The sequence below is a fragment of the Mangifera indica genome, chromosome 11 (genome assembly GCF_011075055.1).
Source record: "Mangifera indica cultivar Alphonso chromosome 11, CATAS_Mindica_2.1, whole genome shotgun sequence".
Lineage (NCBI taxonomy): Eukaryota > Viridiplantae > Streptophyta > Magnoliopsida > Sapindales > Anacardiaceae > Mangifera > Mangifera indica.
In genome coordinates, this window is record NC_058147.1 from 250,240 (window position 1) to 272,531 (window position 22,292).

At 35.2% G+C, this 22,292-nt stretch overlaps 4 protein-coding genes and 1 long non-coding RNA gene across 5 annotated transcripts; 3 read left to right on the forward strand and 2 right to left on the reverse strand.

The window, feature by feature from the left end:
- Positions 1-815: 815 nt before the first annotated feature.
- LOC123229406 lies at positions 816-2,097 on the forward strand. Its single transcript, XM_044655192.1, has one exon. It carries the CDS (start codon positions 1,153-1,155, stop codon positions 1,819-1,821), a length of 669 nt encoding a protein of 222 aa, XP_044511127.1. The 5' UTR covers positions 816-1,152; the 3' UTR covers positions 1,822-2,097.
- Positions 2,068-4,965, reverse strand: LOC123229408 (DNA-directed RNA polymerase I subunit RPA12-like). Its single transcript, XM_044655196.1, has 6 exons — positions 4,811-4,965; positions 4,241-4,387; positions 3,340-3,380; positions 2,552-2,626; positions 2,416-2,472; positions 2,068-2,343 (listed from the first exon to the last, which is right to left on the reverse strand). Exons 2-6 carry the CDS (start codon positions 4,353-4,355, stop codon positions 2,269-2,271), a joined length of 363 nt encoding a protein of 120 aa, XP_044511131.1. The 5' UTR covers positions 4,356-4,387; positions 4,811-4,965; the 3' UTR covers positions 2,068-2,268.
- A 732-nt stretch (positions 4,966-5,697) lies between these two features.
- Positions 5,698-11,221, reverse strand: LOC123229402 (ABC transporter B family member 13-like). Its single transcript, XM_044655188.1, has 10 exons — positions 10,839-11,221; positions 10,711-10,765; positions 10,458-10,633; positions 10,161-10,361; positions 9,090-9,349; positions 8,665-8,978; positions 8,338-8,561; positions 7,484-8,246; positions 7,138-7,379; positions 5,698-7,056 (listed from the first exon to the last, which is right to left on the reverse strand). The coding sequence occupies exons 1-10, from the start codon at positions 11,106-11,108 to the stop codon at positions 5,845-5,847; spliced, it is 3,717 nt and encodes a 1,238-aa protein (XP_044511123.1). The 5' UTR covers positions 11,109-11,221; the 3' UTR covers positions 5,698-5,844.
- Positions 11,222-15,816: 4,595 nt separating this feature from the next.
- On the forward strand, positions 15,817-18,297 carry LOC123229407 (rac-like GTP-binding protein RAC1). The gene is made up of 7 exons (XM_044655193.1): positions 15,817-16,195; positions 16,384-16,471; positions 16,565-16,674; positions 16,786-16,849; positions 17,498-17,562; positions 17,666-17,731; positions 17,825-18,297. Exons 1-7 carry the CDS (start codon positions 16,097-16,099, stop codon positions 17,927-17,929), a joined length of 597 nt encoding a protein of 198 aa, XP_044511128.1. The 5' UTR covers positions 15,817-16,096; the 3' UTR covers positions 17,930-18,297.
- A 1,674-nt stretch (positions 18,298-19,971) lies between these two features.
- LOC123229409 lies at positions 19,972-21,516 on the forward strand. The gene is made up of 4 exons (XR_006504871.1): positions 19,972-20,360; positions 20,531-20,639; positions 20,725-20,821; positions 21,094-21,516. It is a non-coding gene; the product is annotated as an uncharacterized LOC123229409 (long non-coding RNA).
- The last annotated feature ends 776 nt before the right edge of the window (positions 21,517-22,292 follow it).

Here is a 22,292-nt window from a genome sequence, read left to right on the forward strand (position 1 = left end):
TCTGACTAGACCAAACCCGAGGAGGGAATCGACGATCCTAATCCACCCAACGGCTATAACTAAATTTTAATCTAACAGTCCAGATCGAATTGGCGGTTGCCGCCCTACAGCGCCCCCTGTCTTGGGACTATGGGGTAGCCGACTGCAACGGTTGTCGGTAAAATACGAGTATCTACGTCATTTTAATTTAATATAGATATTAATATTATAGGTGTGAAGGCGGGATACCACCTGTCTTTGTTCATTCCTAATGTGTATTGACAATTTAGGGTAGACTTAATCAAACTAATTTAAATCTTTATTTGGGTTTATATTAAATTTATAATATTTAATTTAAATAAATATATATAATATTATTAATAAAATATTAATAAAATAAATAATATCATTAAATTAATTAATTAATTTCAATCTAAATTATTGATTTAAAATTATATTTTAAATAACTCTTTCAATTTAAACTATATATTTGAATCAAAATAATTCAGATTAAACCCATCCAATTAATAATGATTTATTATTATATTATTAAATAATTAAATTAAAAATAATATTTAATTATATAATAATATATTATTATTATTATTATAAAAATTAATATTCATAATGTATTTAGTTTCACTATTGAATTATTAAGTCATTTAACAATAGAATAACGTCGTAAGAAGTCATTTTATTAGTACACTTTAATATTCAAACATTTTACATAAAATATTATTGTAATAAAAAGAAATATAAAATATAAGAAAAAAGTAGCCGTTGGAGGTTTCTGTTCTATAAAAGCAGGCATCGAGTTGACATGAAGTTTCACACATGTAAGTTAGGCACTGCAGGTTCTTATATATATAGTAATATATATCGCCTTATACAAGGGCGCCTAGATCCTTTCTGGATCAAAGTTCTGATTTATTATTATCTTCTTTTATCAATACATCTGACGTTTTCTTTTTCTGTTTCAATCACGGGTTTGTGTTGTTTGTTGAGAAATCCGTCAGGATTTTCCTCACAGTCAAGTTATATAGAAAGAAACTGAAAGCTTCAGGAGATTGGTCGTGCTATTTTTAGATCATAGCCAAGCTGCCTGGACTGTTTTTATATTTCTTGTATTCTATAATCGTTAAAGTTTGTGCATAGAGGTGTCGTGATCTGGATATGGAGAATATTTTTTCACAGTCTTCATCTGATCATCAATCACTCTCTCCATACAAGCAGATGAAAAATCCCAGGAAAAATGCCCGTTCTTTCAATTCCAAGCCCAGTGAAAACATGCAGAGGGGTCTGTTGTTAGCTCCTCCTCCTCTCTCATACTCGTATCCTGCTCCACATTTACTTCATAACTATCAGTATCAAAAGCCACCACCACCTCTCCTTCCTCTACCAGTGGCCAACAATCGCCGGAATCTCTCTTGTCCCCCCACTAATAAAAAGTCCACCAGGCCTAGAGACCAATCTCAGACGACTCCCAAGAAATCAAAACAACCCAGTAAAAGATCAGAACAAGAGTCAAAGACAGATTTTTTAAAACCTGCTGAGAAATCTCTAGCAGCAGAGTCTTTGATCTTTACATCGGTCAACCCTTTAGGACCAGACCCAAATGATCTTCCTAAGAATGTATCAAAGATTTTATCTGCAGGTATTGCTGTTCATGGTTTTGAGTTTGACAAGTTCTCTGGTTCTGGGTATACCATATCTCCACCTCCAAGTAGCTTGCCTTTGCCCAAATTTTCTCTTAGACCCAAGCTCATCAGTTGTAACGCCGAAGCTGCAGGGATTGACACCGGAGCAACAGACAATCTCCGCCGACTGTTGCGTCTCCCGTGACCTTTGTTTTCGTTTACACAATGTTTCATCAGTTCCAGGAAGGTTGGTTTTAGGGGTCTTTCGTGTATGTAAAAAAGCATGACCTACACAGAAGGTCATGCATGCTTTGTCTGTAGTATTGTAATTTTTCACTTTTTTCCTCCGCGTCTTTTGGCATCAGGAAAGTTGGTTAATCACAGATCACCCCTTGTGTTTTTGAATCGGGGTGAACAAAATACACATGTAAGGCTTTGAATTTTATTTCAATTTTGGAATAATACTACTCTTTTGTATTCATGATTTCAGATCACAAAGAGTTGTCCGCAATACAGTTGAATTTTTAGATTTTACAAATTTCTGTTAAAGAAGTACACAGTTTTGGCCTTCAATATAAAGGATTTTTCCAGGCTCACAAAGGACCCTTCTTTGCAAAGATGATATAGCAGAACCCCAACATAACTTTGAGCATCAACTCTCTTGACATTGAAAACCACAGCGAGGGCAAAGATAATGAGTAGTTTGTCCTTCATCGGCTGATCTTGTCTGTAAATATAGATTCAAAAGTAAGCCCCCATGTTCAACGCCGTGAGTTTATATGCATTCGGAGAAACTTACTTGTCTAGTTGAATAATGCATCTCTGGATTTTGACATTTTTCACAAGTCTTTTTGACCTGTCAAAACAAAATATAATTAGAGAGATTTACAGCAGATCATATCCCATTTGTAATCAGTGTTTTACAATGCAGTTACCTTCGACCATTGCACACTGTTGTCTCCACTATCCCCTTTATCGAACAGAGATATGCCCAACTCTCTTCTAATATCCTGTACCATGACAAGGGCACACATGCAAAAATTCATTCACAAAGGGAATGACAAATACGCAGAGGTCTGAGATACAAGGTCAAATTTATAACCATAAATTCATAAATTCCAAAGCATTTCTTTACAATTTAAATGAGCATCTCAAACATAGATATTGACATATAGCAAGCATACAGAATATCCAGAAACAGACAATCAACAAGCAGATCCTAGAACCGATCAGAAAAGAACATTATCCACAGACCCAATTTTCATGAAGGAGCCACAAGCCAACTTGAAATGACAAGCCGAACAGGTCATGCATAACATGTCTTATTTCTTTTGGAATGTTTGACATGAGAAATATAACAGAATTTAGGTAGGGAATTTAATCACTGTAAATTCTGATTTAAAACAGAAAATATAAAACAAGTTTATGACATAAATTGGTAGAAAGAAGAGAAAACGGCTTTCTCTTCTACATTTCAACTGACAACTTGATTAACTGTTGCTAACTAGTCATTCAGCATTTTTTTGTGGCAATAGATATGGCTTAATCACTGTTATTCCCACATTACAATAGCATGAACATCTGATTCATCCAAAATCCAGGCTTATGAAAACCATTCCAGTTTTATCCCACATACACATTCACTTTCATGGTAGCAGCCCTCAAAACAACAATAAACCATCAACAGATTATCATAAGTATCAGCAATTTGTTAAAGGCTTACCTCAGCAGTGACAGTATGACATATTTCTTTGCCAACAACCTCTGTAAGAATGGTAATGAATTTAGCAATGCAGAAAACAATTTAAGAAAAAAGGGTAAAATAATTCATGAAGAGATTTTCGTGCCTACTGAAAAGAAATTACATGGAAACAAAATAAACCTCAAACTACAGAACTACTGTATTTGCAAGTATGGCATTAAAATGAGAGGAACAAAAGTGCAGACAGAAGTTCCAGCATATAATTTCAAAGTGCTGCATCGTCTTCAAGATGTTTTCATTACATAGAGAAACTAGTCCAGCTACCACACAATGCACACTGGCCTAAGAACAAATTAGGTAATTTCAAATAACTTTTGAAAACGATTACTCGATCACATATGGATCAATTAATACAAATTTTCATACTTTTAAATGTATGACCACAATTCTCACAGTGAAACCAAGCATCTAGCTTATAAAACAATTCTATGGCACATTTAACAGTTTTTTATTCACTATTTTGTGACAAAAATAAGTTGCCTGTTTGATGTCAAATGGTTTGAACCAAGGAACTTGATGACTTTCCGCAATAAAGTTTTTGTCACACTATAAACACACAACACAAGCTCCTTGCTTATTGGCTTTTGTCACAATGAAATCAGAATTAGCTATGATAAATGAAAATATCATAGTATAGTTGCAGACAGCAAAGTAGCTGTGAATTGCTCTGTGCTCATCAAAGTAGAGGCTGCACCGCACTGAATGAAAAAGAACGTTTTCCCATGTTTTCCGTTGGTCAACAACCAACCACAAGTCACTAGAATTCAAAACGACTTGTAAGGGCTTTACGGAGTGAAGACATAACGGAATTCTAAAACCAGAAACCAAATTGATATGCAGGCTCATTATTCAATGTGTATACCTTTGGCGTTTCTCTTAAATTTGCACAAAGGACATGCGGCATACGCTGGTTCCAGCGTTAGCATTGTTCCACAGAAGTTGCAGAACATGAAATCACGGCCTTGAGAACATGCCATGAGCTACAATCCAAACAAAAGGTTGAATTGAACTGCAAGACATTTATACAAACACAGTTAAAGAAACTAAATCAATCCGATGAAATATAAAACGTTAAAGAGTACAACTACATGTACAAACAGTGGATGTAAGAACAAGCTGAGAGTCATTGTGTAATCCAATCACATGATGACACGACAATTTATTTCTAAGGGATTCCAAGCATTACAATCATAATCCAAGCGACTAAGCCATGTAAAAACTAAACAATAGTTCCTTTCTCACATGAACAAAGAAATCAAAATATCAATAAAGATTTAAAAAAAAAAAAAACCCGCAAAAGAGATGGCAATAATCAAACAAGAAAAAAAGCAGAGTTAATGACAAATATCAGTTTCAGAAATAACGCAGAAATCATAACTTAAAAACGAACAAGAGAAAAAATGGAAGAGGAAGCGGGATTCAGAGGAAATACCCAATAAAGAAATGATGTACTATGATTAAGTTTGAAAAACTACGTTGATTTGAATGTCTATGAAGCTCTCTGTAATTGCAGATGGTATAAACCCTAAGACAATAAACCTTGCGCTCTGCTGGACTATTTAATTGTGGATTTTAACGTACCAAAGGAAAGGACACAGCAGAATTACCTTTGTGCCCTCCAAATTTATTGCCATTCAATGGGCTTCATCCAGCTGGCTCAGGCTCAGCTTGGATTGCTCTTTGATTTGATTCACTCAAGTTTGAATTAAAAAAATTTTAATTCAAATTTAATTGATTCAAAACTTTTTATTTTATCGGTGTTGCTCAATTTGTGTTGGGTTTATCTCATAAGTGATTCTTCCTCTCTTGTGATTATTTTAAATTTAAGCAATTTTTCTTATCTAATCATTCTTTTAGATTTACACAATTTTTCTTCATCTTAGATTTTCTTAATAGTTTTTTTTTTTTTTAATTCTTCTTTATTTAAATAATTTTTTTTCTTCTTTTGATGGTTAATCAGAATTCAAATGATTTTTTTGTCTTTAATTTGATAATTCAAATGTGTAAAACATAAATTATTATTTTTTATTTGAATTAACTTCTACCCAATTTAAGTTTGACTTTAATTTACCCCTATGAAAAAAAACCCGTATGATACAATAAAATATCAAAAAAGCTTATACACTTGGAATTCACATAGCACATTTTCGCGTTACAAATTGCCTGTTGACTTGTACATTGGATGAATTGCGATCAAGGGCAACTAACTATTTCCCACCCAAGGTATAGTTTACAGTCATTTGGCCTGCAATTAACGGCAGAAAATTTTATAGTTTATTGCAAAGTTTGGAAATGTTAGCACTTGAGAGTAAAAATATGTAGTGGAAACTGGAAAGTATCCATGGCCATATTATAGCTCTACTATGCATTAATAAACTCAAAAACAAACTCTTATGTGCTTACAGAAATGTATAGTAATTGTGCTTTAAAAGCCTTATTGTTGAATTCTCACAATTACTCGACTTGCTATTTGCTGTTTTCCTGTTGTAATTTGACTAATTGCTTGAAAATACCATTGGTTTTTCTGATAAGCTGTTCATGGCTTCCAATTTCAACAACTTTCCCCTGTTGCAGCACTGCAATTCTATCAGCATCACGTATGGTGGACAACCTGTGTGCTACCATAATTGTTGTTCGCCCTTCCATGAGTTTATCAAGTGCCTCTTGAACCAGCTTCTCAGATTCTGTGTCCAATGCACTTGTGGCTTCATCAAGAAGAAGAATAGAAGGATCTTTCAATATTGCTCTTGCAATAGCCACTCTTTGTTTTTGTCCTCCTGACAATTGCACCCCTCTATCACCAACATGAGTTTGATATCCTTGAGGCATTCTACTGATGAATCCATGAGCATTGGCTGCTTTGCTTGCTTTCATTATTTCAATTTCTGATGCCTCCTGGTTTCCATACTTGATGTTTTCATAAATTGTTGATGAGAACAATGCTGGTTCTTGCTGAACTAATCCTATTCTTTTTCTTAAAGATCTCAGGTTTAAGGTTTTGATATCACACCCATCTATCAGAACTGACCCTGATATGGGGTCATAAAATCTCATGACAAGAGCAATCACAGTACTCTTCCCAGACCCACTTTGGCCTACTACAGCAAGACTCTTGCCAGCCGAAACTCTTAGACGTAGATCCTCAAAAATTGTGATATCAGGCCTCACAGGGTACCTGAAACACACATTTCTGAATTCCACATTTCCTTTGATGTCAATTACCATCTTCGATGAAGGATCATTTGGTTGTATGGCTGTTTTTCTGTAGAGAATGCGGAAAACTGATCCAAGTGCTTGAGTTCCCTTTACTATGTCTGGTGTAAGAGCAAGAGTTTCAGCTATTGCCAATGCTGTGATTATAAGAACCATGAAGGAATTCATGATATCCCCAAAGTCGGAAACTTTTTGCTTGATAAGAACTGATGCATACCAAAGGCCAAGTGCATAGGAACAGAATGCAAAGAACTGTGATACTCCATAGCCAAAACCTGATATATGGCCTCGTAAAAGAGCTTGTTTGTTGGGTAGGTTGAGTTCAGAGGAAAACTGCATTGAGATCCGCTCTTCAATGCCATATGCAGCAACAGTACGTATATTGGCAATCGCTTCACGTGCCACTGAAGTTGCTCTCGAGTAGGCCTTGTTATAATCTCCCCCAAAGCCCTTTAGAAATAGTTGCTGTAGATGATAAGAGAAACATGTATTAACATGGCTAAAAAACAAACCCAATTGTTTGTCAAAGTGATTTCTAAAACTTACCTCGGTTATGGAAGCTCCAATAAGCAGAGGCAAGGAAGCAATGACAACAGCTGCTATGCGCCAACTTAATGTAAAGGCAATAACGAATGCAGTCACTGTGAGAGCCACATTTTGCACAATTGTTGATAGGCGGTCAGCAAGAGCACTTCGCACTAAAGTTGCATCTGCAGCTAGACTTGATGTCAATGAGCCTGTACTATTCTCATCCAAATCAAACCAGCCAACCTCACTGGAAAGGATAGCTGCAGTTTATAAATACAAGAGTTTTCTGATCAATTTATTATGCAAAGTCTATGGGCGGCGAAGTACATTCACTGACAATTAAAAAGTGGCGGAAATTAAGAACCTGAGAACATTGATAAGCGAACACGAGTTGTGAGAAGTTCTCCCATCAATGTGTAAAAGTAATGTTGTAACAGATAAATAGGAATCGTAATGATTGCCACTCCAACAAAAATAAGGGCCACACGCTCAACTTCTCGTTTGATTTGAGAGTGATCAGGAGAGTAAAATGCAGTCAGGATTTGTGTGATTCCAAGGGCAAAGAGAGGAGCTTCCATGCCTGCCAGGATTGCACCAACTGACCCAAGCACTGCATAGGGCCATTCTGGTGCATTTAATTTAATTAGTTCCCAAATTGATGAGGTGGGAACAAAGTTTGATTGCAGCTCTCTCCTTGATGCAGACTTAAAATCATCTTGATTCTGACTGTGAGGAAGATCTCGAAAGCTAGAATGCCTGGAAGAATCTGAGCAACATATTGAGCCTGGATTTGTAAAATCTTCTGATAATTGCATGCTCACAAGATTTGCATACTCGCCTTGCTTGGTTATCAAGTCCATATGAGTACCACTCTCAACAACTTGACCACTCTGCAAGACCATAATTGTATCCACGTCTCGGATAGTGGACAAGCGATGTGCAACAATTATTGTAGTGCGATTTGACATAATTTTTTCTAGTGCCTTCTGAACAACAAGTTCTGATCCTGCATCAAGAGCACTGGTGGCCTCATCTAGCAGTAATATCTTTGGGTTTCTCAATACCGCTCTTGCAATAGCAATTCTTTGTTTTTGCCCTCCAGAAAGCTGAGTCCCTCCCTCTCCAACCTAAATTTAAAAAAAAAAAAGGAAAGGACTCATCGCTATCACTATCATTATCTGTTGAAGCAGATTGAAAATGTCTTAGAATATGAGGTACCTGAGTAAAATAGCCATCAGGTAATTCTTGGATAAAAGAATGTGCATTAGCAGATCTAGCAGCTTCTATAACCTGACCCATGTCTGCATTTTCCTTGCCAAGCATAATATTGCTAGCTATAGTTGTAGCAAATAATGCTGGTTCTTGACTAACAAGCCCCATCTGTTCCCTCAACCATTTCAGCCTGAGACTCTTAAGATCATGTCCATCCAACAAAATTTTACCTAGGTGAAAAACGGATTTTTTTTTTTATATAATTATCAGAGAAAATCATCTAACAAAGTGGCTAAAGAAAACCATTATTCTATGCTAAGTAGGATTAGATACCTGAAGTGGGTTCATATAAACGTTGAACCATGGATATGATGGTGCTTTTTCCAGATCCACTGGGACCAACAAATGCGTAGGTTTTCCCAGCGTTTATTGAAAAGCTCAAATTCTGGAACACCGGATTGGGTCGTGAAGGATAAGCAAAAGAGACCTCACAAAAATCAATTTGGCCTGCCAGTTTTGTCAGCATAATTCCATCATCTGAACTTTCATAACAGTTGGAATCCATCTTAATCATACTGAATATATTGGCAGCTGCAGCCTGGCCTTTAGCAATGGCAGCAAGGTTAGGAGTAGCCTGACCGAGAGCGCTACAGTGCAGAAAGAAGAATCCTGTTTCTTATCAGGCAAAAAAAAAAAAGAAAAAAAAGAGGATATAACCGGTAATAAAAATGTTTTTATATCATTTGGACTGGACTTACAACCCACTGAAGATGACATTGATAATTGTTGTGAATGCTTTCCCTCCATTTGTGTGTCCATGCCTGACAAGTATGCTGGCATACCAGAGAAGCAATGCCCAAGCACAAAATAACAGTCCATAAGTTAAGCCAACCCCAACCCCTTTTGCAAGGCCACTCTTTTTCCCGAGTTTGAGGCCGTTTTTAAGTGACCGTGAATATGCTTCTATTGCTTTATCCTCTCCCACGAATGAGTATACAGTACGAACTTGAGAAATCACCTGAACCATGCGCAAAAAAATGAAAAAGGAAGTAAGCCTAAGCCATTCACCGTATGAAAAAAATACTGTGGTAGAAGGGGTCGTTAATGACCTGATAGAACTGTAAAATCAATTTAACGTGAAGATGCTCCTCTGAATTCTAAATTTTATTATCAAAATACGTAAATATTAACACATTTAAAAAATAAATTATTTAGAAAATTATTATATTTGATAAAATTTAATAAATATAAATAATTATTGTATTTGATTAAAGATAATAAAAAATATTAATAAATTATTTTAAATATAATTATTTTAAAATATTTTTTTATGATTTATTATATTAATTAAAAATAAATTTATTTTTATTTCAAAAAATTAATAAATGATAATATAATTATAATAAAATCAAGATTACCTTAGTAATCTATTAATAACCAAGATAAATATGGTAATCAGATTATCACCTATATTATCTGTTACATCAGTAATGATAATAAAAAATTATCGTAATATTTTATTATTGACAAATCAAACAAAGTAATGTAAGTAATAAAAGATTGATTATCAAGATAATCTTTAAATTCTTAGAACAAAACGTTCTTATTATTTCATTATTCTAATTAATTATTAGTAGACCTCACCAAACTTCTAAAAATTTCTAATTTTTATTTCTGACGATGTGTCTTTATATTGGTTAGGTTGAAAAAGCAAACTTGATGTCTCATTCTTTTTAACTTATCAAACTTAGTGTTTATTATGTATAGATTTTGAAGGAGATAGAAAAATGTAGTAACTAAAGTAAATGTTGAACCAAGGAAACATGTACCTCCTCTGCAATCTTCCCAGCTTCAGCATAAGCGGCCTCACCTTTCTCTGACAAGGTAGACATAGTTATAGTATAAGCTCCCCCTGCTACAGTTATCAATGGAACCACAGCCAATGTGAGAAGCGTAAGCTGCCACACTGATGCAAATCCTACGGCAAACCCAACTAAGAACTGAGACAGGTAGCGCAATGAATGGCCTGTCTGCATCAAGGTATAAGAGGATACAATAATTAAGATCCTATACAAGTTCTTGCTGACATACTAACAAGAAAATGGCCTTTTTCTTTGCTGGTGTACCTTGTCACCTATTGCATCTTGCACTAGGATTGCATCGCTTGAAATGTGAAAAATTACGTTAGCATCTCTGGCTTCTGTGTCGAAAAATTTCATATCCTTTCTCAAAACTGATTGAAGATACTTAAGACGCAAGCGAGCTGCCTGCCTCTCCCCAGTTTGCATCCAGAATGCAACACCTGAAAACTTTTCTCTCAACTAGAGAAGGGAAAGAAAATTGATCTACCCAGTTAAAGTTTGAAATCGGAAAGCACACCTATCCACGCCGATGCCAAGACAACAATTCCAAGATACACCAAGTTCAAAGCATGCTGCCATAGAAGAAGTATGCCAATCACTTTTCAATACTGCAAAAGTTACGAATACAATGAAATTGCAATTTACCTCAGAAATCCTGCAAGCCAATCTGTGAGGATTTGAAGACAGATGACCCAAAGAATCAATCATACGACCAAATAAAACAAAGAATACAGGGAGTGCAGCGCCATGGATGCAGGCCCCTAGACTTCCCACGAACATTAAAACATAGTCAATTTTATCAGCAGCAGCAAACAGGCTAAAAAATGAAACACTCTGTTGTTTGCTGGAATCTGATTGCTCAGGATTGGAATTCTGGTTATTCATGTCACTGGAGACTGGTTCAACTCCTTCCATGAAACACACCGGGATCAATGCAAAGAAGAAAGAGCTAGTGATAAATGAGGCACGAAAGGGAAGTGGCTCATCTAGAGCTTGTGGGTTGAAGGAAGGAACTGCATTCTCGCCAATAAATGTAAAGGTTAATTAGGTGGCTAACCAACTACTCGGCTTCTTAACACTCCTTTGAAATTGTGCGTGCTTACTTTAGCAGCCTAGCTTTTCATTTTCAGAGCAATTAAGCTAACAACTTCTTAGCCGCTTTTGCTGGTTCAATCTCTTATTGATAAATCGCCTTTCTGCTGACTTTCAAGCTGTTTTGTGGACCCTGTAAACGATTACCTCCATCACAGGAGTAAATAATTGGGCCACCCTTCTCAAGCCATCTAATCAACCATTCAAATCCCCTTAGCTAAATGCACGAGGACTACACCAACGAAGCTTCTAGCAATTGTATAGCCAACACTATGCAGTAATCAGATGCACTATCTATATGCAGATTTACTCAGAATGCCAATACAGGTCATTCTAGCTAGAAACAATGAGAAAGATGAATCATGACACTTACTTCTGTGGGATGAGGCAATCAACTGATTTATTTAAATGTCTAGATTCAATGAAGTAAGGTCTAAGTGTTTATAAATATGTAATTACACAATTATAGACGTAGGGTTTCGAAGAGCAAACTGTAATACATTTATAATTCTGTGTATCTCTCTTTGGTAAAATTTTCACCATCAACACCCGATTTGTTAAGTTTTCAGTAAATTATCAGCTAAGAGGACTGAAGGTTGTTGTATAATCATTTAGATCAATTGGGAAAATATTGGCTTAGTTACAGTTGAGCAGTAAGTTGCAATCTTTTTCATGCATTTAATGCAGAGACAGTGATATCAAAAAGTTAGTCATGGACAATCCTTGAAGGAAGATAGTCGTCTCAGTAATTGATCAAGCTTTTTCACATGTTCATACATTACAAATTCCTGAAACTTGGACAATCAATCTTCAACCAGAAAAATGGAAAGAGGAAAGTTACATGACGGAAATCTCTTTACATCTCATGGCTCCATTAATATCATCATTGTTCATGCTGTTTGTTTCAGTATATGAAAGTATTATTGCTCAGTTACATTTAAGGCTGTCACCTTAGAAAGTGCAGCTTCCTCATATCCTCTCTCCTGGTGCCTGCCTGCCTGCCTGCCTGCCAGCCATAGGTAGAGAGAAATTATAAGTAAGCTATGAAATGCCATGGTGAGCTCTATATAATCTTCAATGTACATTCACCTCTTCTTTGATCTTAAATGCAGCACCTACAAAACTACTCACCTACCATTCAACTGCAGGATTAATTATCAACAACAATATTATAGGGCTTGCAGTAATGCATACATACTGCACTGCAGCACTTCCAAGTTTATTCAGCATTTAATTCAACCATGCCAGGCCTGTTTAAGGTGAGGAATTCAAACCATAATCGTTATATCCAGGCTTTTTTAATCACTATGTATTATAAAATAAAAGCATATACGAAGTTCATAAGGGAGTGGATTCCAGCAAGCCGAATCTGAACAAAGTCTCTCCAAGTTTGGTTTAAATTCATAATCATCAGTATTAGATAAGTTTGACACATTTGAATTGTTGAACAAAATAAAAAAAATAAAAATTATCAAAGAAGAAATCACCACTCCACAAGAATCATCAAAAACTAAGAGTAATTCAAATTAAGAAAATAAACTTTAAAGAAAAAGAAGAAAAATTAATTAAAATTAGAAGGATTACCTTAAAATAAGAAAAATCGTTTAAATTCACAAGAACGATTAAAAAATAAAAAAAAAATGTTTGAATTCAAAAAAATTATTAAAGAAGAAGAAAAATCATCAACACAACAAATTTTGGTGCAGTAACACTAATAAAAAGAAAAAAATTACAATTTAGTTAAATTTGAATTGAGTTTTATTCAATTCAAACTTCAGCTTATTAGAGTAAAACAGCAACTCTAGCTCGGACTAGTTTAGATCAGATCAGGCCTAGAGTTTTCGTCTTCTATTACTGTAAAGGTTCTATCTTGAACTTGAAGTTGTCAAACCATGTAAAACTGCCATAAGCTGGCTGTAATTGTGTTGTTGAACAAGGGAAAGTGCCAACTAGACCACACAAAAACGACGACTGGAAACATCAGGCCCTGTTGGGTAGGCAAGTTAAAATTGGATTGGGTAAATGCATTGGGCGACGCCCATTAAAGTAATTCTCTTTCACTTAACCATTGCCAGGTTGAATGCCAAAGTACCCGTAAAAAGAAGCTAAATCGTCATGTGAGTGCCATGCCATCCATCCAAGTCAGTTTACGCTCCCATTATTCAATTTGAACAATTCGAGTTCAAATTGAAAATAATCTTGAATTCAGTTTGAGATATCATCATATTAAAACTCACTTCTCTTATTGTTTTTCATTGGATGTTACTATTTATCAATCAAATAAACTAAACTCAATCTTGAACTAATCTTTCTAGATTCAAACTGAACTTAATCTGATTTTTATTTAAATTCAATTTGAATTCAAATCTAATTATTTTAGGATAGAGCTGGAAATAATAGGCCAAGAAAGAAGCGAAAGCACGTGGAGCTGGATAATAGACTTAAGCCAATTTCTTCTTCCCATGTGCTTACTCAAATTATAATCCAAGCTAGTTAAATCCCGTAATTAGCGGATTTCTCTCCAAGTATTCGATCAAAATCAGAACAGATGCAACCCATGGCTTGTTTCAATACATATTTGGGCACGTTTGCAGATTCTATAATCATTCTATGTTGTTGGGCAACTAAACATTTCCCACCCGAGCTTTGATAGAATGTAGTTTTCTATTCTTAAGTTGGAAAAACTAGCAAATTTCATTTAATTTTACCATAAATTATTAGTTTATCTTTCTTACTAAAATTATAAAACTGATATAATTATTTAATAAAGATATTATTGTTAATATATTTTTTGTTAAAATTACAAAAATAAGTCGTACAAAATAATTCACTTTTTCCTTATCAACAAATCATTTCATCTACGATAATATCACTATTTTCACTTATCTCTATTATACTAACAAGTTCATTATCATCACCACTTAAAAGCATTCAATCCACTATCACATTTATTGCCTCTACTATTTCATACACCTTCAAGACCTCCTCCACCACAACATATATCTTCGACAATAGCTTGAAAACATTTTGATAGCATCAATATAGGTTACAAAAGTTGTCAACAATTAACAAAGTCAAATTTTGGCCTATACTTTACATAGAATCAAATCATTCTTCCTCAATTCGATTAACTCATTATTAGAAAAATTCAAAATAAGTTAAACACAACATCACCATTACCATTGTTTCCATCACATTCAATTGCCTTCAACAAACCTCTATGTAGATGTACACATATTTGAAGTGGACATCATGATTAGATTGAATCATTCACGTTGAATATATATATATATCGTATTAATTCAATATACTTTATAATACGTATCGTTTTTTATTTATATCATAAGATATGTATTATATATCATAGAATACTGATAATTATGCTATTCAAGATGACCTTTCTGGTCCGTTCATATAATGGGTTAAAAAATAATTTTTTAAACTTCAAGGGTAATATTTGATTTCATTAAAGTTCGGGTAAAATATTGTAAGTCTCCCTATTAAGTATTTAAAAGGCCAAACGACTATTTCCCACCTAAGGTATGCTGTAATGACAAGTTTCCCCCCTTTAACTATGGAAATACCAAACACCCACCCATGGCCAGTTAAAAGTAACGGGGTTAAGGGTAAAATTGTCATTTTCTCTATAATATTAAAAAATAAACTAAAATATAATTTCATTTTGCCCCCCTAAAGTTTGAAAACAAAAATTTTCCCCCAGCCTAAGTTTAAGAAAATGGCAGTTTCACCCTAGGGTTTGGTTTTGAAATCTCCGGCGACCTCTCCGGCTCCGTTGCCGACGACTTCTCCCTCCCGAAGAATCCTCTCCTTCCGGTGATCGGTTTCCTCCCATTTGGAGGTCCGATCGTCGCCGGAAAAGCGGTGGAGACGAAGAACTTCGTCGGGGAAGACGAAGTTCTTCGTCTTCCCAGACGAAGACGAAGCCGTCGTCTTCGTCTTCGTCTGGGAAGACGAAGAACTTCGTCTTCCCCGACGAAGTTCTTCGTCTCCCACCGCTTTTCCGGCGACGATCGGGCCTCCAAATGGGAGGAAACCGATCACCGGAAGGAGAGGATTCTTCGGGAGGGAGAAGCCGTCGGCAACGGAGCCGGAGAGGTCGCCGGAGATTTCAAAACCAAATCCTAGGGTGAAACTGCCATTTTCTTAACCTTAGGCTGGGGGGAAATTTTTTTTTTCAAACTTTAGGGGGGCAAAAGGAGATAAAATTTTCAGGCGTTAGGGTTCTGTTAAATTTAACTGGCCATGGGTGGGTGTTTGGTATTTCCATAGTTAAAGGGGGGAAACTTGTCATTACAGCATACCTTGGGTGGGAAATAGTCGTTTGGCCTATTTAAAAATCCATAATGGAATGATACCGCATGGCACGACGATTTGGGGTCCATGTCGTTCATTTTAATTTTAATTACTAAATTTTAAATTTCCACTTGTCATTCTGCTATTGGTCTTTTCTTTGATACGTAGCTGGCAAAAGGTTGGCTAGGTCAGCTAACATTTCAACCGCTAAGCAAATTGCTTTCCTTCTCTTTCTCTGATTGGTCCGTTCTTTCTTCTCTCTCACGTACGCATTTTGTCCGTTTTGCCCCTTCCCTCTGTCTCTGCTGTTAGGGCTCTTAGCTGGACTGCTTTTTGTATCAATTCAACTTTCCAATTCAGTCTCCTACTATATCGATGAGGCCAGTGAAGTTAATTATTCAAAATATCTGAGAAGAGAACGGAACGGAGCACTCTTTACAGTGTTTTTGTCTGGAATTGTAAGATACAAAATAAGAGATCTGGTTCTGGTGGTGGAAATGATCGCATCCAAGTTCATTAAGTGCGTAACGGTCGGCGACGGCGCCGTAGGCAAAACCTGCTTGCTAATTTCTTATACCAGCAACAGTTTTCCAACTGTCAGTAGCTAAACCTTTTTTTCCTTCTTTGCTTTCATGACTGCGGCGTTATTATGTATTTTTGTTTTTTATATATTAATTGGCGCTATGTATTAGAAATTGCAGCCTAAAATTTCTCTCTTAGGTGCTAAATTGAACCCTTTTTGTATAATGATTTAGGATTTTTTTTCTTTTGATGATTATAACAGGACTATGTGCCAACTGTGTTTGACAATTTCAGTGCAAATGTAGTTGTTGATGGCAGCACTGTCAACTTGGGATTATGGGATACGGCTGGTAATTTTTCATGTCTAGCTAATGAATTTTATCCAACAAACAATTGGGCTTTTTCCTTCCTTGGGTTTGATTGAATTAAGCACTTTTTAACAGGTCAGGAGGATTACAACAGATTAAGACCGTTGAGTTACAGAGGCGCCGATGTCTTTATTCTTGCTTTCTCTCTTATTAGCAAGGCTAGCTATGAAAATGTTGCCAAAAAGGTGGTTTCAAGTTGTTTATGAATTTTCTTTTGAGATGATATCTTTGATTAATGTTAAGTTGTCTGCAAGTATATTTTTGCTGATACATTGTTTCGTTGGTATCTGTTTCAGTGGATTCCAGAATTGAGACACTATGCACCTGGTGTTCCAATAATCCTTGTTGGAACAAAGCTTGGTATGCTTTCAACTTTCACCCTACTTTTTCATTGCCATTTCCTTTATTTGTTATTGTAACAAGCCTAGTGTTTCTTGATTGCGACTACTTTTGACTTTTTTGAGTTTGTGCTTCAAGCATAGAGTTTACGCTATAATTACCCAAAAAAAAAAAAAAACAAAAGTTTATGCTACAGGAAAATTGAGCATCAATTAGGTTTTCAAATTAGACAGATAGCTAAAATTCATGTGGTGTTGTTTGATTGAGTGATTTCTAGTTGCAATCAAAGATTTTATTCACAAATTTCTGGTTTTTTTTCCTGTAGCATACATGATCAACAATTGAGAATAATAGGTTGTCAAGATATATGTTGTTGGCAAGATTTGCGTTAGTTCATATAGGGACCCATTCTTGTGGCAGTTGCTAATTTCTTATTTTCTTCAAAAAGACTAATTTGTAGTTTCATTTTTAGCCTTTATTCAGATTGTTATGGCCATTCTCTGCTTTACATTGTACTGGGCTGTGATTGATAATTTAGTTAGTAATAACCTCGGGACTTCATTTTTTGACCTATTTTCTGTAGAAGTACTTCATTACAGTGCTTCCAGAGTGCGACTTTCTTTTATCAAAAATTGCCCTCAGCTTTTTGATGATCTTTGCCATTTGCAGATCTCCGAGATGATAAGCACTTTTTTATTGATCATCCTGGTGCAGTTCCTATCACTACAGCTCAGGTAAAAGAACAATATCGTCAGGTTAACGCTTCCTTTGCCATAAAATTTTACTTCCTCCTGTAAACTTTTTCAAATTTTGGTCTGAATTTTATTGTCACCAAAGGGAGAGGAACTGAAGAAACTGATTGGAGCCCCTGCCTACATTGAATGTAGCTCAAAGACACAACAGGTATGCATATACCATCCATTGTTTCTCACTTGTATATGTAGGGATCATGCTTTTGTCCCTGGTTTTGATGGGATTCATATGATGTAACTGCAGAATGTGAAGGCAGTTTTTGATGCGGCAATAAAGGTAGTGCTCCAGCCTCCAAAACAAAAGAAGAAGAAGAAGAAGAAGTCTCAAAAGGCTTGCTCCATACTGTGATAAAGGAAAGTATAGGTCTAACAGAGGAGAGAAAATGACATGGCTACCTAGCCTTATTGCAACATTGGCCATTGTATTTTTTTCCATGCCATACCATGTTCCCCACCCATAGGAAGCTGCAAGCTGTGGTGTATAATCTGACCAACAATCTAGGGATTTCTGAAGAAGCATTGGATTGTTTATTTCTCAAATTTTACTTGTTAGGCGTGATGTGTATTATTTGGTGACCAAGTATGCTCACCTCTTTTGGTTTTCATGTTTGTACTTGTGGCTTGTATGATAGAGTTGTGAGTAAGATCCCAAAAATGAAACAAATTCTCCTTTCTTCAACAAATACTATTAATGTGAGGTATTAATATTGCTAGTAATATTATATGTATTAACTATAAGTATAAATACATGTATAAATGCTGATATTTCAGTATTTTTATCCATATTAGTATTATTCCTATATTATTGTTGCATGGTCTCCCTATGGGCTTAATATTTTATCATATAGTTGTTTGTTTGATAATGTTATCCACAAAATAATAAATATTCCAACTTTGGCATATGGTTTTACTATTTAATCACATTATCTACTTCATTACTCAACATGAAACTATTTTATGAAGATTATATATTTTCTTTTTATTTTTCTTTGGTGTGAACGAGTCTTAATTTCAAAACCTAAAAAGATTCAAATTAATTGATTCAATTAGTAAGTACTCACATATTTATCTAATATTACAAAAAATTTAGAATATATTGTATTAACAATGTTTATAACTATTAAACGATATGTAATTAATTGATTTTAAATTATAAATAATAATAAAATTTATTCACATGAGATATATACCTATCATTTCTAGCAATGGTATAGCTAGAACAATTAAAAATTAGTAATTCAAAAAATAGTAATTTACTTTATAAATTAAAAGTGTTTTACTATATAATAAACACATAATAGAGCAATATAAATGATATGTTTATAATATAACTGTGTATTATTTTATTTTTAATTTAAAATTATTAAATTATAAAAAGCATAACCCATTGGAATTGAATCAATAATAAACTTGAGTACAATAGTAAGAATCTTCATGTTAGATAGGAAAGGGGAGGAGGTCGAAGACTGGTAGACAAGTTTGGAAGAAATTGTTATGGCAGAAAAGAAAAGCAATGAATTTGTAAAATGAAGAGAGACTGCCGTGGTGGGGCTCCAATAGATTGATTTTGCTTAGGAAAAACAAAATGAAATTAATGGGGAATTGCTTTCGAGACAGTGATGATGAGGGGTTGTACATGAGAGAGAGTTGGGTTAGATTGAGTTGCTTGGGTTTGGGTTGTATTGGTTAATATAATTTAAATTTTACTTGAAGAAGAACGGGGAAGAAAAAGCGTGGGTTGGGCCAACTAAAGTGGAGGGAGCAAGAGGCTAGGCCACAACAATAAAGAGAAAATATTGCGCTTACAATGGGAATACCTTTGAGTTAGGGTCCAGCAGAATTTGTAATTCAAAGGTTGGTTTACTTGACCCAATTTGTTTTATACTTAATATCCAAACCTTAATTGCATTAGCCCAAATAAATTCAATCCAACCCAACCCAATCCAATTACTCCAACAGTTACATCCTGTTCTGGCCTATACTCTGCCCTAGCAAATCCAATTAAAATATTACCCAACCCAGTAACCCATTCCCAAACCGGAGCCCAATAAAAAGGTAACCCGAAAATCTTTTCAATCCAACCTACTCTTAATATTTCTGACTACAATCTGACATTTCACAATCCAGGCCCAACTTAACAAAAACCCAAATCCAACTTTCCCACATCTCTACTCAACCCAATTCTCTATATCCAATCAAGCCCAACTATCATACTAGACCCTAAACCCAAATATGATACCAACCCAACTAAAATATCAAATCCACTCCAACCAAACCCATATCCCACCAACCCAATGTCACAAATTAAACCCAATCCAATTGTATTAATTAACACAACCCAGACCCAAGCAGCTCAATCTAACCAAACTTCCCTTTACACAACCCCTCATCATCACCCTCCCGGAACCAATTCCCCATTAATTTCATTTGAACTTAATATTTTGTAGTACAAAATCACAACAAAATGTATCACATAATAACCTGCTTCTTCAATGCAAACTCCGGCAAATTCGAGAGTGCCAGAAACCTCTCCCGATGCTAGATTCAAAAGAGCCAGCTCTCTCCAAAAGGGTTACCCTACCACTGGAATTTTTTTTTTGTTTTCATTCTTTTCCTTTTCCCCATTTTTATACTACTTATTTTTCTTCACATGTTTTATGACTTTATTCCACAGTTGGCCACCTCATCACAGAATGCCAAGATCCTAACAGACTGCGATCTTGCGGCTGTTCCCTATAAATGTTTCACTCAGGCATTTATGATATGAAGAAGAAGTTGTGGTAATTTCTATTGATTAACTCATCGTGGTTAAATTGTTGTGTAGTTTATCCAAAAAAAAAAAAAAAAAGAAAAACAAAATGGAAGTCTCTGTAATCGTCATTATCAATGAACTGTACATTCTGTTTGTCTTAATTTGTATTGTTAATATGAAATTTGGCCTTGCTTTTAGGACTCCAAAGCCCAGGTCACTGCAATACATCTGATAATTGGATCTCTTTCAGACGATGAATATCTTTAGCGTTGAGATTCGGGATACTCTCATGCACAAGGCTACAGGGGTAAATAGTTGGATATAATCTGATTATTGTGCCATATTATACACCCTTAAATCATTTTAACAAGTTATAATTGGTCATTATTCAGCAAGGTTGTTAAAGAAGCCTGATCAATGTCGAGCAGTTTATGCATGTTCACATCTGTTTTGGGTTGATGGTCCAGATGGCCTTGAAGATGGAGAAAGGTGCACAACCTGATATTTAATATCAAAACAGTTGCATGGTCTGGTTTGAGTACACGCATCATTTTGTCTGCATATTTTTTTAACTGTAACTTTCTGTAAGTTGGGTGGTGCCGCAAGAAACTTTCCTCGTTTTGCTTCAATTATTGTCATACTTTATTGTTCTGTTTCTAATGGTATTGGAATTATCTTTCTTGGTGTTGTAACTTACAACTTCCTCTGATTGTACGAGATTATGAAATAGGACCTGACTGTTTCTGTTTCAATGAATATAGGGTCCTACTTTGTCTAAAGCGTGCCTTGAGGATTGCAAATTCTGCTCAACAAATGGCCAAGGTTACACGGGGTAGGGTAGCACTGGGCCTGTCATAATTTTTGTTGAAATACTAAACAAGTCAGTGGCTTTAAAATACTAAACAACTTGGATCGTCTGTGGTGTGGTGTGGAACGCATTCTTAGTAGCAGTGATTAAAATTATGATAGATAGACTGGTAATGACACAAATATCATTGCTGCATTACAGCAGTGCTTATGGCAGTGCTGTGATTAATTTCCGATATTGAAATCGTACTCTTATCCCGACGTCTCACCAATACCTGTTTTACTATTTCCTGAAAAAGGGACATTATAATTTATTAACATAAACCAGAAAATTTGTTCTATAACTAACTGACAGCTGATTAGTCTTTCCTTCTGTTGGCTTGATCGTATTTTGTAATTCTAATGAAAACATTTAGTTGCTATATTTATATTTATGTTGATGAAGGTTTATTGTGTTTGATAGCAATGTTTTACAGGTTGATTGGTTGGACTGGTCAGGTGGATTAATAATTTCAATATGATATAATTAAAATTATAAAATGAATTTAAATCATGTTAATTAGGTGGAATAAACAATCAGACTCAACCGACCCGATTGTTTATTGCCATCAGGTCCTGGTTCAATGTCAAACCATCTGCTTGTTTACGAAGCTTATACTTAAGAGAAAAGTAGTAGGTCTCAATCAAAATGTCGAATTCATTCATACAGTACTTGGTCATAATTGAGCTGTTTTTTCAGCCATCATGTTCACAAGTTACTAGTCTGTCCAGTCAATCGAGCTGAAGAAGGGAGCTACCCCAACCACAACCAAACACTTCCATGGTGAAAAGGGGGCCTTCTCCAAGAACTCAAGCAAAAGAAATACCACCCATTACATTAGCGTAGTGAGTTCAATTTCCTAATAAACATGAGATTATTCTGAGACAAATAAGACTTCAGAATTACATTAGGTGTATTGATGATAATGTTGGCGGCTGTTGATGGGTTAGATTGAAGCAAGTATAAACAAATCAAGAAAGCAACAATTGCGTCTTCTTTCCTCCTTGCTTTTTTTTGGCACATTCAATTTATTAATAATAATATTTTACTTACAAATGGTTGCGTATTAACTGTTTATCCCACATCTGATAGCCTCATTTTGCATGATGATCA

Coding starts and splice junctions, on each gene's coding strand:
- LOC123229406 (XM_044655192.1), top strand. CDS start 1,153: ATGGAGAATATTTTTTCACAGTCTTCATCTGATCATCAATCACTCTCT.
- LOC123229402 (XM_044655188.1), bottom strand. CDS start 11,108: ATGGAAGGAGTTGAACCAGTCTCCAGTGACATGAATAACCAGAATTCC. Junction 8,979..9,089: donor AATGTCATCTTCAGTGGGTT/GTAAGTCCAGTC, acceptor TCTGCACTGTAG/CGCTCTCGGTCAGGCTACTC. Junction 7,380..7,483: donor TCGCTTATCAATGTTCTCAG/GTTCTTAATTTC, acceptor TATAAACTGCAG/CTATCCTTTCCAGTGAGGTT.
- LOC123229407 (XM_044655193.1), top strand. CDS start 16,097: ATGATCGCATCCAAGTTCATTAAGTGCGTAACGGTCGGCGACGGCGCC. Junction 16,675..16,785: donor ATGAAAATGTTGCCAAAAAG/GTGGTTTCAAGT, acceptor TATCTGTTTCAG/TGGATTCCAGAATTGAGACA. Junction 17,563..17,665: donor TTCCTATCACTACAGCTCAG/GTAAAAGAACAA, acceptor TTGTCACCAAAG/GGAGAGGAACTGAAGAAACT.
- LOC123229408 (XM_044655196.1), bottom strand. CDS start 4,355: ATGGCATGTTCTCAAGGCCGTGATTTCATGTTCTGCAACTTCTGTGGA. Junction 3,381..4,240: donor ATTTAAGAGAAACGCCAAAG/GTATACACATTG, acceptor CCATTCTTACAG/AGGTTGTTGGCAAAGAAATA. Junction 2,627..3,339: donor GTCATACTGTCACTGCTGAG/GTAAGCCTTTAA, acceptor GTCATGGTACAG/GATATTAGAAGAGAGTTGGG.